This window comes from Symphalangus syndactylus, chromosome 5 (assembly GCF_028878055.3).
Source record: "Symphalangus syndactylus isolate Jambi chromosome 5, NHGRI_mSymSyn1-v2.1_pri, whole genome shotgun sequence".
NCBI classification, from domain to species: domain Eukaryota; kingdom Metazoa; phylum Chordata; class Mammalia; order Primates; family Hylobatidae; genus Symphalangus; species Symphalangus syndactylus.
Genome location: NC_072427.2, coordinates 22,709,450 through 22,727,911, shown reverse-complemented (window position 1 = coordinate 22,727,911; position 18,462 = coordinate 22,709,450). Strand labels below are relative to the sequence as shown.

At 42.6% G+C, this 18,462-nt stretch overlaps 1 protein-coding gene across 4 annotated transcripts in view; it reads right to left on the bottom strand.

Annotated features, from left to right (window-relative positions):
* SH3GL3 (SH3 domain containing GRB2 like 3, endophilin A3) overlaps positions 1-16,455 on the bottom strand; it is a 159,855-nt gene extending 143,400 nt beyond the window's left edge. For 2 of the 4 annotated variants that reach the window (XR_008657624.2, XR_008657625.2), the window contains exon 1: positions 16,217-16,423. Coding sequence is in view for 1 of the 4 variants with exons in the window: in XM_055277431.2 (XP_055133406.2) it covers positions 16,217-16,261 (45 nt within the window). In the remaining 3 variants the exon portion in view is untranslated. Of the gene's footprint in view, positions 1-16,216 lie in introns of all 4 variants that reach the window. The other 2 variants (XM_055277431.2, XM_055277430.2) reach the window with 2 other exon arrangements.
* Positions 16,456-18,462: the final 2,007 nt, after the last annotated feature.

The following is an 18,462-nucleotide window of genomic DNA, read 5'->3' as shown; positions in this document are numbered from 1 at the left end:
AACTCTCATGCCTAAATCCGATCACTTAATCGAAATGAACCAATTCCTTGAAAAACACAAACTAATAAAACTCACTCAATAAAATATAGATAATTTGAATAACACTATATCACTATTAAGGACATTAAACATGTAATTTGAAATTTCCCGGCCAGGCGCAGTGGCTCATGCTTGTAATCCCAGCACTTTGGGAGGCCGAGGCAAGCAGATCACGAGGTCAGGAGATCGAGACCACGGTGAAACCCCGTCTCTACTAAAAATACAAAAAAATTAGCCGGGCATGGTGGCGGGAGCCTGTAGTCCCAGCTACTCGGAGAGGCTGAGGCAGGAGAATGGCGTGAACCCGAGAGGCGGAGCTTGCAGTGAGCCGAGACTGCGCCACTGCACTCCAGCCTGGGCAACAGAGCGAGACTCTGTCTCAAAAAAAAAAAAAAAAAAAAAAGAAATTTCCCAAATGAGAAATCACCAGGCCTAGATGGTTTTACTGGAAAATTCTCTGAATTGTCTAAAGAATTAATACCAATTCTACACAATCTCCTTCAGAAAACAGAACAGGAAAGAACATTTCCCAGTTAATTTTATTAAGGTACCAAAACTAGACAAATTACAAAAAAAAAAAAAAGAAAACACTACTAAAGACCAATATCCCTCATGGATATAGACACCAAAAAAAAAACAACAAAACATTAGCAAACAGAATTGATCAGTATCTTTAAAAAATTGTACATCATGACCAAGTGGGTTTTTCTGGTTCAATTTTTGAAAATCAATTATGCAATCTGCCACATTAACAGGCTAAAGAAGAAAAATTACATGATCATATCAATTGATGCACATTTGACAAAACTCAATACTCATTCATGATAAAAATTCAGAAAAGTAGAAATAGAGGGAAATTTCCTCACCGTGATTTAAGAGCATCTACAAAAATCCTACAGTGAACACTACACTTAATAGTGAAAGATTGAATAATTTCCTTCTAAGATGGGGAACAAGGCAAGGATGTCAACTGTCACTACTCTTATTCAAATAATGCTGGAAGTTCTAGACAATGCAATAAGACAAGAAAATGAAATAAATAGCCTACAGATTGGAAAGGAAGAAATAAAACTGTCCCTATTCACAGCTGACATAATTCTTTACATAGAAAATCCGAAGGAATCTAAAAAATAAAAACAAAAACTCCTAGAACTAATAAATAAGTTCTGCAAGGTCACAGGATACAAGATAAACGTACAAAAACAATTACATCTTCATACACTAGCAATAAATGCATGGACACCTACATTGAAAAATAGAATACCTGGCAGGGCAGGGTGGTTAACACCTGTAATCCCAGCACTTTGGGAGGACAAGGCAGGCAGATCATGAGGTCAGGAGATCAAGACCATCCTGGCTAACATGGTGAAACCCTGTCTCTACTAAAAATGTATTAAAAAATTAGCCAGGTGTAGTGGTGGGCACCTGTAGTCCCAGCTATTCGGGAGGCTGAGGCAGCAGAATGGCGTCAACCCAGGAGACGGAGCTTGCGCTTGCAGTGAGCTGAGATCGCGCCACTGCACTCCAGCCTGGGTGACACAGTGAGACTCCAGCTCAAAAAAAAAAAAAAAGAAAGAAAAGAAAAGACTTTTTACAATCACTAAAAAAAAGCATGAATACTTAGCTACAAATTTAATAAAACATGCACACGATCTATATGCTGACAACTACAAAATGCTGATGAGAGAAATCAAAGAGCAAAATACACATAGAGATACACCATATCCATTGATTAGAAGACTTACAACGGGAAACGTATCAATGCGCATCAACACTTTCCAAATGGATATACAGGTTTAACGCAATTCCTATCAAAACTCCAGCAAGATTTTTTTGTATAGACAAGAGTATTCTAAAATTTATATGAAAAGACAAAACAACTAGAATAGCTAAAACAATTCTGAAAAAGAATAATGTGGGACAAGTCAGTCTACCTGACACAAGACTTAGAATATAGCTACAGTCATCAAGACTGGATAGTACTGGCCATGGGACAGATATATAGGTCAATGGAACAGAATAGGGAAGGCATGAATAGACCCACACAAATATGCCCAGTTGATTTTGACAAAGATGTAAAAGCAATTCAACGGAGGAGGGATAGCCTTTGCAACACGTGGTACTGGAGTAAGTAGACATCCACAGGCAAAGAAAACAAACTAAGTCTCACACTTTATTAAAAAAATTAATTCAAAATGGATTACAGACTAAAATGTAAAACATAAAACTACATAACTTTCAGAAATAGACATAGGAGAAAATCTTCATGATCTCTGACTAAGCAAGAGTTCTTAGACTCCAAAAGTATGATCCATATATGGAGAAATTCTTAAACTGGACTTCATCAAAATGTAAAACTTTTGCTCTGTAAAAGATCTGATTCAAGAGGATGAAAAGACAAGCTACAAACTGGTAGAAAACATTTGCAAACATATATCCAACAGAGGACTAATATCTATAATATATAAAGAATTCACAACTCAACAGTTTTTTAAAAACCCAATTAGAAAACAGGCTAAAGATACGAACAGACATTTTCCATAAGAGGAGGTACTCAAAGACAATAAGCATATGCAAAGCTATTCAACATCACAAGCAATTAGAGAAACGCGAATTAAAACCACAATGACATATCCCTACACATCTACCTTTACCAGGACTGAAAAAGGCTAAAATTAAAAAGAATGACAATAAATGGTGGAGAGGATGTGGAGAAATTCAAACTGTCACACATAACTTGTGGGAATGTAATATGGTACAGCCACTCTGGAAAAGAGGTTGATAGTTTCTTAAAAACCTAAACAGGCCGGGAGCGGTGGCTCACACTTGTAATCCCAGCACTTTGGGAGGCCAAGGTGGGCGGATCACGAGGTCAGGAGATCGAGACCACGGTGAAACCCTGTCTCTACTAAAAATACAAAAAACTAGCCGGGTGTGGTGGCGGGCACCTGTAGTCCCAGCTACTCGGAGAGGCTGAGGCAGGAGAATGGCGTGAACCCGGGAGGCGGAGCTTGCAGTGAGCCGAGATCACGCGCGCCACTGCACTCCAGCCTGGGCGACAGAGCAAGACTCCGTCTCAAAAAAAAAAAAAAAAAAAAAAACCTAAACAGATTCAGCCTAGCATGCCTTTCCCCTTGATACTTGCAAAGTAGTTCCTTTCCTCTAGGATAAATGTCCAGGAGTGCAATGTTAGATTTTATATACATATATCTCCAGTTGGGTGGGTGTTTCCATCTTGGGGCCTTTGTGGTTGCTCTTCCCTCAGCCTAGCATGCCTTTCCATATATGTATATATATATATATATATATATATATATGTTTTTTTTTCCTAACAATTGCACTCCTGGACATTTATGCCAGAGAAACACATATGTTCACAGGAAAATCTGTGCATAAATATTTATAGCAGCTTTATTCATAATAACCCCAAACTAGAAGCAATCCCAAAGTCCTTCCACAGGTTAATGGTTAAACAAACGGTGATACATCCACACCATGGAGTACTATTCAGCAATAAAAAGGAACAAACTATTGATATACACAACAATCTTGGTGAATATAGTATTACACTGACACTTTAAGCCATTCAGAAAAGGTCACAGACTGTATGATTCCATTTATATAATATCCCTGCAATGACAAAATTAGAGAAATGAAGAAAAAAATAGTAGTTGCCAGGGGCTAAGAAGGGAGTGGAGGCAGGAGGGAAGTGGGTATGGCTATAAAGGGTGACACAGGGGATCTTTGTGGTTAGTGGACCTGTTCTATATCCTGACTATATCAATATAAACATCCTAGTTGTGATATGAACAATAGTTTTTCATAGTGTTACCACTGGGGGAAACTGAATAAAGGATACAAGAGATTGGTATTATTTCTTATAATTGCACGTGAATCTGCAATTACCTCAAAATAAAATGTTTAATTAAAAGCACATAGAATAAAGGAACCCAATTATATTGAAAAACAATTATCAAAATATTGAAAATATTAAAATATTTGTGATAGGAAAAAAAAACCCACCCAACTGGAAAACAGACAAGAAAGGGTAAATGTCTATTTGAATTGAATAGCCAGGGAAGACCTCTCTTAAGAGGAGACCTTAATCTGTGCTATGATGTGAATGACAAGAAGGAACTACTTTGCAAGGATCAAGGGGAAAGGCATGCTAGGCTAAGGGAACAGCTACCACAAAGGCCCCAAGATAGAATGACCTTACTTAGAATACCAAGGGAGCAAAAAGGGGCTAAACATCATCAGGAGAGGAGTGGGGGAGGCCAAGTCAAGTGAGGTTTCACAGGCCCAAAGAGGAAGCTTAGGTTTTATTTAAAATTCAGCTGGAAGCCACTGAAGACATGCAAGCAGAAGAATGACATGGTCTGAGATATGTGTTTTTATTTTTTACCTTTTTATTTATTTATTTTTGAGACAGAGTCTTCCTCTGTCACCCAAGCTGGAGTGCAGTGGTGCAATCTTGGCTCACTGCAACCTCTGCCTCCCAGGTTCAAGAGATTCTCCTACCTCAGCCTCTGGAGTAGCTGGGATTACAGGCACACACCACCATGCTGGGCTAATTTTTGTATATTTAGTAGAGACGGGCTTTAGCCATGTTGGCCAGGCGGGTCTCCAACTCCTGACCTCAGGTGATTCGCCCTCCTTGGCATCCTAAAGTTCTTTTTTTTTTTTTCCCCACATGAGCTGTTTTTATTATTATTATTATTATACTTTAAGTCCTAGGGTACATGTGCACAATGTGCAGGTTTGTTACATATGTATACATGTTTGGCCTCCTAAAGTTCTAAAGGATTACAGGTGTGAGCCACCGCACTGGCCCGAGATATATTTTTTAAAACAGTATCCTGGCCATTGTGGGCGAATGAATTGTAGCTGGTATGGAAATTGGTTAGGAGGCTACTACAATCATGCGGGCAAGAAATGATGGCCAGGACCAAGGTGATAGTAGCAGAGATGGAGAAAAGCAAACGGTATTTTGAAAGTAGAACCAAGAGGAAAGGCTTGCTGATGGATTGGGAATAAGGGAAAGAAATGTCAAGGATGAGTCCTGGTTTTTGTTTTACTTTGGTTTGTTTTGTTTTACTTAGGAGATCACAAGTAGAAAAACAGTTTGGGGTAGAGATAATTAAGAGTTCACATTTGAACATCTTAAATTTGAGATTTTTTAAATATCCAAGGAGAGAGGTGATGCAGGCACTTAGATTTATGAGTCTGTATCCAGGAGAAGCATCTGGGCTAGAAATATAATTTAGAGAGAAATCAATGTATAGACTGTGTGTAAATCTACAGCTGAGGAAGCTAACTTGGGAGCATGCAAAGCTAGAAAAGAGAAAGTACCCAAGCCAGGGCCTGGGGTATTCCAGGATTTAGAGTCAAGGGCATGAGAAGGACCCATTAAAAGACATCTGAAGGAACAGCCAGTGAGTCCAGAGGAAATCTGAGCAAGTACAGAAGGTGTTGTAAGCAGAGAATAGTCCACTGGGTCAAACGCTGTTGAGAGCTCAGATGGAGAAGTAACCATGAGATTTGACAATGTGGAGGTCACTCAAGACCTAGGCAAGCATGGTCTCAGAGCACAAGAAAAGAAAGCCAATTTGAATAGGTTGAGAAAACAATAGATAAGAAAGCAGAGGGCCTGGCATGGTGGCTCAGGCCTGTAATCCCAGCATTTTGGGAGGCTGAGGTGGGCGGATCACCTGAGGTCAGGAGTTTGAGACCAGCCTGGCCAACATGGTGAAACTCCATCTCTACTAAAAATACAAAATTAGCCAGTGGCGCACACCTGTAGTCTCAACTACTAGGGAGGCTGAGGCTGGAGAATCGCTTGAACCCGGGAGGTGGAGGTTGCAGTAAGCCAATGTCGCGCCACTGCACTCCAGCCTGGGTGACAGAGCAAGACTCCGTCTCAAAAAAAAAAAAAAAAAGAAAGAAAGAAAGCAGACATGGGACAACAAATAACTTTCTCAAATATTTAAATAGGACAGGGGTGAAGAGGGACCTAAGATCAAAGGAGGTTTTCCTCCTTTCCTTTTTCAAGACAAGAGATACTAGAGAAGATGTCTGCATGCTAATGGCACCAAGCTAAAAAAGACATCAGAGAAAATTATCTCCTAATTTAATGTATTTTTCCAGGAGTAAGTAAAAAGAACTATAATCTGGGCACAAATTATACTACATTATAATCTACCCAGATTATAATATAACCTTACTATAATGTAATCTTACCATAGCACAGCTATAGTAAAGCCACAGATACACCCAAAGAGGAGATGGTAAGGGGAAGCTTTTATTGACAAAATGGATAAGCTCATATAAGCTGCTTGGAAAGAGTTCATTTTTTCCAGAAGCTCAAAGCCAGAGTCAGCATCAGTTCATTGGTGGAGATGCCATTACTAGGCAAGGGTTCTTTCAAGAGCATCTTATCTGAATTGCTACAGTTCTAAAGAATGTCTAATGATAAACCTGGTCACAGAAATGTACGCATATGTGCAGAACGTTAAGTCATGAAAAGAATGAGATATGTGAAAGCTGTGAAGGAATTTCTTGTGGAGTTATTTTAGAAAGTCCTTGAGATAGCCTTATCTCGGATATGCAAGCATGAGCCCTTCCCCTTCATGCTTCCCTGACTCAAATTTGAGTCGGACAAAACTGACTTTATCTTCATATCTGCAACTTTCACATTTCCCCCTTTTAATCAAGATCTTTGGAGAAAGACTGATCAGCCTGTGGTCAGGTTTTGAATGCCCCTGGGTGCTGGGATGGACCTGTCCTGGATAGATATTCTTATACAACATCAGGGGCAGGTGATTATCAGCTGGAAGTCAGTATCAAGCCATTTTAGCCACATTTGAGCAACAAGAAGGGCATAAGGAGAAGCTCTCAGGTTTTGTCTGTCTGGATGTCATCAAGTTTGATTTCTGTCTGTTCCATAGATGTTGGCTATCATTTTAAGACACTGGACAAACATTACTCTATTAGAAGCTGCATTTCTGGCCGGGCGCGGTGGCTCACGCTTGTAATCCCAGCACTTTGGGAGGCCGAGGCGGGCGGATCACAAGGTCAGGAGATCGAGACCATGGTGAAACCCCGTCTCTACTAAAAATACAGAAAATTGGCCGGGCGTGGTGGCAGGCGCCTGTAGTCCCAGCTACTCGGAGAGGCTGAGGCAGGAGAACGGTGTGAACCCGGGAGGCGGAGCTTGCAGTAAGCTGAGATTGCGCCACTGCACTCCAGCCTGGGTGACAGAGCAAGCCTCCATCTCAAAAAAAAAAAAAAAAAAAGAAGTTGCATTTCTGCAGAAATTTGACAGACATCAGGTACATATTTTTAAAAGGAAAATGCAAAGTAAAAACAATAGGAGTATGACAAATCTAGTTTATGCAATGGTTCTGCCAAGCCTAAGGGCAATCAACTAAACAAATCAAAAGACCATGGAGAAACTCGGTAAGACTTGGCATAGCCATTGGGTAGTATTCCATGACTGGGTTAAATTAAAGCAGACAGTGCTAACTCTGTAAAAGGGCCCACTAGTACAATATGAACAAAAAGTTGTTAGGGATATTGCCAAAGCTACTCAGTAAGTGGACTAAGGGATTTCTTAGATCAGCTTTTGTTAAGTTACTCATAATTGTTACTGATTGTGAAATTTTAATTATGGCATTATCCTGTCAAGTGAAGAAGGGAGGCATTACAAGGGGTAAGAATCTCATTATGATGTCTTGTTCCAACGGCCTTGGGAAACACTGTCCACAGCATGAAGTCAGCAGTTTTGCAGTCTGAATGCCTCTGGCTATGGCATCAGGCAGTTTGGTGAGCTTTCTGTGTGGCCCACATATCAGGCACAAGGCTTGTTGTCCCTTGTAATTTATATTAAGTTGTTCAGTTTTAGCTTACAGCGCTTTAGAAAAGAATGGTTTCCATTGTTAGTAATTCTATTTAAAAATTCCATAGGAGAAAATTGCATTAGAGGAACCTAGAAGAATTTAAGATCCAGTCCCTTCTACAAGTATATAATAAAACCTGAAAACAACTCACAGGACTACAATCTAATAAAGGGTATATCATTGTCATCCTAATTTTACCAAAGTACTCAGAGCAAGACTAATCTGTATGTAAAATAAGTTAGTTTTATCAGATTTGTCCTGAGTATTTACATAAGTACAGTGAGAATAGTGATTGAATCTCAGATTGAACTTTTTTTTTAACTTCTGAAGCAAGAGGGCCAAATCAAGGTGGGCTTCAGATTTTATCCGAAGTACCTACAAGAATTTTTAAATACGATGTCTAGTCAAACCTTGCTAATATAATTAACATTTTAAATTGTATCTTGTTATTTAAAAAATAAATTTTTATCAAAATTATGTAAATACATTGTCATAAAATAAAAAACTCATGAATAGTATTTTTTTAATTTTAGAGAGATAATAGGGAGAAAAAGCAAACATTTTAATATTATTCACAAGAGTATACATAACCAAACTGCTATAGGTACCTTAAGAAAAAAGTTTCCTTAAATCTGGAAAATAAAATATTAAAGAATTAGCAATATTTTAAATAAAAGCCATAAAAATTATAATCCATTATCAGTTTAGTCCCATGTAATTAATTGTTGCTGTGTTTGATCTTGGTTAGCAGATTCATGAATATGTCAGTTATTTTAATTAGAGTTTTGGAAATTTGTACTTAATCCATTGATTTTTAAGTTATTAGAAACATGTATTCAAGGCTACTTATTAGAGTCTTTTCCATGAATCTGACTGCAGATGACTTTATGAGAAAAATCAAAACTGTGGATGACAAAAATTTAGAATAGCCGTGGTTAAAAATTTGATGAGAATTCATTGTAACAAACAATTAACAAGGAAATTTAGTTACTTCTATTGTGTACAGTATTTTTTTTTTTTTTTTGAGACGGAGTCTCGCACTGTCGCCCAGGCTGAAGTGCAGTGGCACGATCTCAGCTCACTACAAGCTCCGCCTCCCGGGTTCACGCCATTCTCCTGCCTCAGCCTCCCGACTAGCTGGGACTGCAGGTGCCCGCCACCACGCCCAGCTAATTTTTTGTATTTCTAGTAGAGACGGGGTTTCACCATGTTGGTCTGGCTGGTCTCGATCTCCTGACCTCAGGATCTGCCTGCCACGGCCTCCTAAAGTGCTGGGATTACAGGTGTGAGCCACCGCGCCCAGCCTGTGTACCGTATTTTAAGATAACAACCAGAATCATGATTCACAGCATCATACCAAGACCATCAGACTCTTATACAGTTTACGTAGTTTTTAGAATATTCATATCAACACATCCACACACATATAATTCTTTAAAGATGAACATCACTTATTAAAGATGATGCAGTTTTTCTAAATAATCAAAAAGCTAATAAAGACAGCAAAAAGCACAGTAAACTCTTAACAAAACACGAAAGCTCTGTTTCCCAGGCCATTTACTGAAAAGGCAAAGAAAAACCTCCTGCAGTATGAGTACTTCTTCCTTTGGGAATCTCATTTAGAGAAACTGGAAGTCGAACCTGATGAAGCGGTATGTGAATTCAATTAGACACTGGAAAAGTATGTGTTGAAGGTCATGAGTATATACCATATTATAGAAGAATAATGTAAACAAGGAAACCAGTACCTTGAGCAGTGGAATGCATGGCTTTTAGAAAAATTAAAGGCACATGAAATTGCCTGGTTACATGGAACAATTTAGACACATCAAGAAAAGCCAAAGCCAGGTGTGGTGGCATCCGTCTTTAGTCTCAGCTACTTAGGACACTAAAGTGAGAGGATCCTTTGAGCCCAGGAGGTCAAGGCTGCAGTGAGCTGTGAACACATGACTGCACTCCAGCCTGGGAGACACAGCAAGACCCTGTCAAAGAAGGAAGGAAGGGAGGGAAGGAGGGCAGGGGAGGGGAGGGGAGAGGGAAGGGGAAAGGGGAAAGGGAAGGCCACAATAACAGAGTGAGAACTGGGGGTTGGGGGGAAACAGCCACAGGAACTGATGAAAAAGTTGAGAGTGAGAGTCACCACTCCAGTTAAACAAGAAGATGTACCTTTTCAAGGAGAGAAGGAAGAAGAGCAGAAGGCAATGATGCATGACCTGCAAATTGTATATCGTGAGGCGTGGCAAAAAGCCAAATTCTTGAGATATGACTCTGGAAAGCTTTAAGAGCAAAACTCTATCTCAAGAAATGAAATTATCATTTTAAATGAAGAAGGCAGCACTCTCAATTTGAAATTAGGCAGAAACTGTAAAACATGAAAAAGCTGTAGTTCAGAAGAAGGTTGAAAGTATAAAGAAATCAATCTCAGAATTAAAATCAAATCCTCTTGCAAGTTTTTACTAGGAGTAGATCAACATTCTGAGAAAATCTTGTTGCTCTGGTCCTGCATCAGTGTATCCCTGAAACCAGGACTAAATTCTGAAATTCCCTTCCAATTCCAGCCAACCCAATTATACACAAAACTTCCTTTACAAGACCCATCTTTTATAAACCCTCCATGACTTGCTTAGACCTGCCATCATTTTCTTAAACTCTAGTGTGATGGCTAACGTTGAGTGTCAACTTTATTGGATTGAAGAATGCAAAGTATTGTTTCTGGGTGTGTCTGTAAGGGTGTTGCTAAAGGAGATTAACATTTGAGCCAGTGGACTGGGAGAGGCAGACCCACCCTCAATCTGGGTGGACACCATCTAATCAGCTGACAGCGCAGCTAGAATAAACCAGGCAGAAGAATGTGGAAAGACTAGACTGGCCGAGTCTTCTGGCCTTCATCTTTCTCCCATGCTGGATGCTTCCTGCCCTCGAACATTGGACTCCAAGTTCTTCAGCTTTTGGACTCTTGGACTTAAACCAGTGGTTTGCCAGGGGCTCTCGGGCCTTCGGCCCAGACTGAAGGCTGCACTGTTGGCTTCCCTACTTTTGAGGTTTGGGGACTCAGTCTGGCTTCCTTGCTCTTCAGCTTGCAGATGACCTATTGTGGGACTTCACCTTGTGATAGTGTGAGTCAATACTCCTTAATAAACTCCCTTTCATATATACATCTAACCTATTAGTCCTATCCCTCTAGAGAACCCTGACTAATACACCCTTCTTTGTCCTACAGTGAAATTTATCCAGGAGAGAAGAAACAATAGTGCAGAGAAGAGATGGCAACAAGAGCAAAGTCCCTGAGAAAATGAGAGGAGATGGGATTGGAAGCACAGTGGTGTGACTAGCCAGGTGTGTCTTCCACTGTTGCACTGGAGAAGCACTGAAGCACTACATATGAGCTCACAAGACCCTCCAGAGTTTTGATTTGTGGCCCAGAAGGAAGAAAGGTGGACAAGGATGAGAAGATTTGACTCAGATATCAGATTCACTAGGGAGGACTCAAGTCATCCAGCCTGAAATAGCAGCAGCCTCTACCACAGATGGATGATTTGAACAGGCAAAGTACTTACCAGCATTACTGTTTGAGGAAGATGTAGCCAGGGACAGGGAAAAGACACCATTATCCACTGGATTGGGAAGTCAGAAGGAACAACACCTGGCTCAGGAAGGCCACTGGCTGCTGGTGCTGTGTGTGGTAAAAACATTGGGATGACCCTGGAAATTGGGAAGGAATTCCCACTGGGAAAGCATTTCAAAGAACTGGAATAGTTAGAACTGGAAACAATCCCTCCCTGATCTCGTCAATAGTACTTCTCTCAGACTCTCCCCTCAGCTCAACACTTTCCCAGGTTTCTACTGAAAAGCAAAATCTAACTATCCACATTTTGCTGATAAAGATTCTCCAGAATATGTTCACTATTTAGCCGAACAATGTGTCAGTTGTTTACTGACAGTTCTATTTGCTGGGTAAAGCATGCCAATAATAGCGTCCCCAAATACACATGAGATACCCACACACACACTTAACTTTGGGAAATTAATTTACATTCAATTTGTTAATAAAGCTGAAAAATTAAACTGAAGCAATAGGAAAAAAAAATCCCTGCTTTCAAATGCATTTTTAAATCAAATTCCAAGTGATACCGTGAGTTACACTTACTTTATAGAACAAAAAGTCCCCAGTGGTAAGAAATATTTGGATTATATTATATCCTTAAGATATTTTTAAAAATCAACATCAATTCATTTTAAACATCTTCACATCCTGACTTTGAAAAAAAATAGATTTATCAATTAATTTATCAAGCAATCTATGTGAAAAGGAGCAAGAATGTTTTAGCTTTAATATATTTTCTGATGCATCTAAGAGAAAAAAATAAATCATTATGGATTTTGCAAAGTGCATTTTATCTTTCTCTTTAATGAGATAGTGAAACAAGAGACATTCATTGCCTCCCTAGAGAATCTCATGATTTACAAAGAATATCCTTCTCTGAAGCATTTACCCCTAAATGGCCAGCCTGTACAGTCAGTGATTACAGGGAATATGTCCAGGCCCCTCATGACCCCTTATCATTTTTCTGGCTAATGCATTAAAAGAGAAAGGGGGAAAAGTTGTAAAAAAAGCACTGTGTTAGAGGCTCCCCTTCTTTCTGCCCTACAAGCAGTGTCCTTTAACCTCTGGCATGTGTTGCTGAGTCACATGACAGAAGTTAAAAGGCATAAAGAAGTAAATTTACCATGGAGCCCACAAGTGTCATCAGTAGATGGTTAGTCTTGGAAGAGAAGGAGAGGAGGAGAAGAGATGAAACTGGTCCCTGGACTTTTATGGGATGTGGAACAAGGACCCTAGAAGACAAGAAGGTCCAGAAATGGAAAGAATACGGCCATTAGTACTTTCCAGGTCAGAGCACACAGAGGTGTGCCCTGAACTTCCTTCTTCAACAATAAATGCTGTCAAGAAAAATTACTATGAAATAAGCATACAAATACAAATCAGTGAGTGGTAACACAAATGTAATTATTGTAAGCTATATTTTTATTGGTGAGGTACCATGTTTAACAAGAAACCACAATGCCATATCTATGCTATTTGTATTTATTGATAATAGCTCAAGCTACATCTCTACCAGAAGAGTAAACAGCTCTATCAAAAAAATCTTGTCAAGAGAAAAAAATTTCACTATGCACTTGAAAAATTTGGGTTCTAGTCTCAAACGTTGAAACTTAATTAAATTTTTTTGTTAACTCAACTTATATTCTTCTCACTTTAGCATATTTCTTTCCCTTTCCTGTTGGTCTCCATGTGCTGCCAAAATGATGCACAATCCCCAAGGTTTATGGTTCTTCATTCTCTGTAAAGTAGGGTTTTCTTCCCCAAGATACAGAAGGTATCAGGAAAAAAGGAACAGTTATCCAGGTTATAGTTAATTTTACCTCGCTTATCTTTCAGAAAATTAATCTCAGTTTGCCATCGTCCTGGATCCCTTCTATGTAAAAGGTCCACTTTATCATCTTTGTCTTACTCTGAAATGCTTAAATTACTTAAGAATTTCAGCACTGAGATGCATACATACATACACACCCAGAGACACAGAGACATACGCATATGACTTTATTGAGATATATTTCACATACCATACAATTCTCTTAAAGTGTACAATCCAATGGTTTTTAGCATATTCACAGAGTTGTGAAACCATTGCCACAATAATTTTTATAACAGAAACATAGCTTCTAAATTCCCTGAGTCATCATACAGATAAAAACCAAGGTCCAGATGGGTTAAGTTACATTCCCAAGGTTACAGAGCTGGTCAGTGGCTGAGCCAGACCTAGATCCCTGGAAATTATTTTAGCCATTGACATCATCTGGGGCTCCCTTCCCCTGCCCCGGGGAAGTTCTGTATGAATTAAAACCTGCTGCTAAAATGTTGTCTGAGAAAAACATCTGGCATTTTTTATTATTGAGCTCCCTCATATTATATTAAACTGGTCTGATTTCTCCACCAAATTGTTGCATTGCAAGATTTCTTAGAAAGACTTCTAGAACATAGTAAAACATATCTACTGAGTACTTTTAGCCACAAAACATGGCTATGAAGCCCAGAGAGAATCTGTGATGCCTCTCCTTTCAGGTAAAGTCATAAATTATTTCAGCTCATGCAAAAAAAAAAAAAAAAAAGACTAAATCAGACGTTCTGTTCATTTCATTTTTAATGGACTGATTACAGGTAGTTAAACCAAACTACCCATGACTAGCAACATATTTCTCCAATGCCAATAACTTCCAAGGATTTCAACCATTCATTCTGGTTACTGGTCAGAAAGCAACTTAAATCACCCAAGGGCTTACGTTATCTCTGAGATTTGCTTATCTTTGAGATTTGCCCCTGTGAAGTCCATACCCAATAAAGGAAAAGTTTTCAAAAGAGGAGGCTCATTTCCTGCCAGTGCTAAGGAAGCCAATGTAACAAGCACAGCCAGCGATTACTCTGGCACTGCTCTGCTCACAGCAGCACTCGGCCTCCTGGCTGTACCAGCTGAGGGCACTCCACAATACCTAGCTCACTGAAGCACGTGTTGATTGCTCCTGCCTTTAAATGCCCCCCTTCCATGATGATCTTCTCTCTCCTGTAATCTACGAGTTCTTTCTTTCCTGTGTTGTGCCACCCCAAAATTTCATCTATTCAATAAATATTTATTGAGTGGTCACTGCTCAACAAGTACTGGGCTAAGTATTGTCCCTAAATGGGGGTGCTCTCTAGAGTCTGTCTTTAACTCGCTGTGCCTTTTCTCACTTTTGTCTACACATACATTTTTAAATCTCCGCTTAGGCTGGAAATCACCAAAAATCTGTAGCTCCAGTACCAGCCTCACCCCCTGAGCTGCAGGTCAGGATATGCACCCCAACCCAGGCCAGTGACATCTGAATGTCCCAAAGACCCCTCAAAGTCCCTGGGTTCAGCGGTGAATCCATCATCTCCACCCTCACCTGAATAGCCTCTCCACCAGGGCTCCTTAACACCTTGAATAGCACCACTGTCCACCCAGTGCCCCCAGCCAGAAACAGCATCACCCAGTTTCCATATGGAAAGAGTGTGAGTGAGCAGACAGCAGTGCCTTTCAGCCTGGAACTGGGGCTAAAAGAAGAGAATCTTCTAATTGCAGTTGCTTTCTATGGGCCAATTTGTGGGAGAGGCAGGATGAGACTTCACCACAAATGTGGACGTTGAATGAAATCTGTCTACCCTGGCTCTAGCAAAATGGGGGCTGGGGTTGGGGAGAGAGGTGGTGAGAAGCAACAGACCCAGCAGTGCTGGTGGGGAACAGGTTTTACAACGTGAGCTCTGCCATAGCTGGAAGAGCCTGCAGTGTTGATGTTGAAAAACAAATTTGCTTATCATCAACAAACACACACACACACACACCAATTTCATGTCTCCCCTCCTGTTTTCCTGTTTCCTCTGCTCAGAACGGCTTTCCTCCTATCCTCCCACACCCTCAACCATAATTCTTCCTCATACTTAATTCTCAAATGACATGTCTCCTCCTCCGGGAAGCTCTCCCTGACGCCCCCGCTGTGTTATTTGTCATCCTCTGTGCGTGGAGGTGTGTCTAGCACTGTTTGTTTACGTGTCTGTCTCCGTGTCTCCCCTGCAGGCTGTCAGCTCTGTAAGAGCATAAGCGTGATGCCCAGCCCCGGGCCGACACTGGGAAGACGGTGGGGAGGGGAAGGACCGCGGTGGAGAGCCGCAGCCGGGGAGCCGGGCACAGTCCGGCTGGGGCCATTTCGAGGCGCGCGCGGGGAGCTCAGCGGGACCCAGCCAAGCGCCAAATACACAGCATCTCTGGAGGCGCCGGTGGCCGGTGGAGGATGGGCCCCCCACGAGGCGCTCCCAACCAAACGGCTGGAGACTCGGGGGAGGCCCTGCCGGCATCGTACTCCCTGTGGTCGTCCTCCCCTTGTGCGGGTAGGGGCCCCCCACGCCCACTCCGTCTCCGCCGCCCGAGTCCCCGCGGCCGCCACCTCTGCCCTCCGCTCCGCAGAATCTCTCCGATTTACAACGGCCCAGGGCAGAGCCGGGGGCCAAGGAATGGGAAGGAGAAGGCGCCAAGACGCCCAGGACAGAGCAGGCGGCCCCTCACCCCACCCTCGCGCCCTCCTAGGCGGGAAGAAATTGAGCCCCGAGAGAGGCCCTTCAGGGAACAGGAGTCCCAAAGGCCCGGGAGCCTCGGGGGGCCGCAGCCTCCGCGTCCCCCTCCCTCCTTCCCTCTTCTGCGCCTCCCTACCTGGCTGGCTTTGTGGAACTGCTTCTTCAGCCCGGCCACCGACATCGCGACTGCGACCGGCAGGGGCGGGGTGGTCTCAAGGCTCGGCCGGGCCACGCGGCCGCGACGTGCTCGGGGAGCGGGAGCCCGGGCCGGTCCCCCCGCGGCTGGGCTCCGCCGGGCCCGCCTCCCACGGCCACGGCCACAGCCACAGCCGCTGTCACACTCGCACACACGCGCGCACGCCGATGGCAACACTGCGTTCCAAAGCCCCTGCGCAGCCCATTGGCCAAGCCGCGGCGATATGCAAATGAAGCCGCTGGGGCCGCCCACGCTTCATTGTTGCGTGGAGACCTGGGCTACTTGAGCCGCGCAGAAGACCAGCCTGGGAAGCTGGGCGTGTGGATGTCCTGGGGGTCGGGGGAGTACAGCCGCACAGTGCTTCTTGCTGGGCGCTGGACGATATAGATCCAGCTCTGAGATTGTCATGGGTACCGAGAGAGAGATCAGTTCTCTCCGCTTCTGTCTTGGTGCGAAACCGGCTTTGGCTTACAGGCAACATCGCCTCCCTCCGGCGCATTTTCGCTAGGTGTATGTTTGAGAAAGGAAGGCTCCGAAATGCGCCTAGGGAGGGACAACAAATGCAACTGGATGGGGGACCTGTGGTAGGAGGAAGCGGTCTGTGGGTGGCGGGCTTTCTTCTCTCTCCACGCGGTGCTCTGGGTGCAATCTGCTCAAATGATTTTGGTCTTCTGGGAGCCCTAGAGTTATGGTGTAATTTACTAATAAATACGGTGCTAGCTCACTTGGTGCTCTGAGCCCGCTGTCAACTGCACTAAAAGCAACCATCTCCAAGGTGCCATAAACAGCTCGTTGCATATCCGGCGGAGTCCACCAGACCAGGGTCCCAGCTCCCTCGGTAACCCCTACCAGCTGTGTCAGTTACAGAGTGTCCATTTGCACAGGGTCCAGAGGTCGACGCACTCACAGCTAAGCCCAGCCAGGGACATGGAGCATTGCGTTAACCTCGTGTCAGAGCTGTCCCCAATAGGTACAGCATCTTCGCTGAATCTGGCTTCCAAAGGTCCCGAGGATTCCCAAACCTAGAACATACGTTTGGCAACGCTTCACACTGAAAAACAAAACCATTTCCCACTTTCAGTCTCTTTTTGGGCCCTTAGCAGGTCCCATCTGGGGTGACCAGCAGTCTCTGTCTGCCCTGGACACTTTGGGTATCTGCCTGTGCCCTGGTGTTCACCTGCCATAACATTTCTCCAGGACAAAAGTCATGCAGTTCCTCCCCTAGCCGTTAGCTCCCAGCGCCCAGTCGGGGCTAGTCTTAACCCTGACTTCATCCCAGTGAGCACTGGGCAAGTAAGTACACACCTCTCTGGGCCTTGGTTTCCTCACTTCCACTTGAAGCATGTAGACTGGAATAAACAGTGTTCCTCCTCTGATACTGGGGAAAAAATGCTTGAACTTAGTGGAGATCGTGGGATAAGGGCAGCCAGTCAGAGTGTTAATGAGCATGACTTGGGTGAGTGCCGCGGGTTTACCTGCCTGACACCAGCCACTGATAGATAACTAAAAAGTGTGAGGGTGGTGACAGCTGGGTCAGAATGACATAGCAAGATGACCTGTCCACACAACAGTCCAAACGCCTCTCAACAGTGGGCTCCACTGCAGGCCAACCACTACACAAGGCAGAGAGCCAGCTGCAGCTGGAGTCCAGGACTGGCAGGTCTCTCTTGTCCTGGGCTATTCAGGGCTGCTCAGCTTCCTCTTTCTCCATGCTCTAGAGAGGTTTAAATAGCACTGGTTCTATGGTACCTCCCCCTAGACCAATCTGGCTCTGTGCCCTTTGGGAGGGGGGGATGCTTTTTTCTTAAACAGTTTATTGGCATTTCTTCCACAGTCATTAGTACATTCAAGTTTCTCACTTAAGTTGATTTTGATAATTTATCTCCTTCATTAATCAAGTATAGAGTTGAAGATCATATTTTTTAAACTTCAGAATCTTTCACATACATTTTCTCCTTTGTGAAAGTTTTTGTGATTTGTCTTAATTTTTTCAGTGAATAGATTTATTGGAGGTTTGCTGATTTTATTGGTCTTTCAAAATATTTTTGAATGTACTCATCATTGCTATAGATTTTTCTCTCATTGATTTTTCTTTCATTATTCTTACACATTCCTTCCTTCAGTTTTGTTCAGAAGACTAGTGAGAGTTTGAGGGTTTTAACAATAGAAACTGACTCTAGCTAACA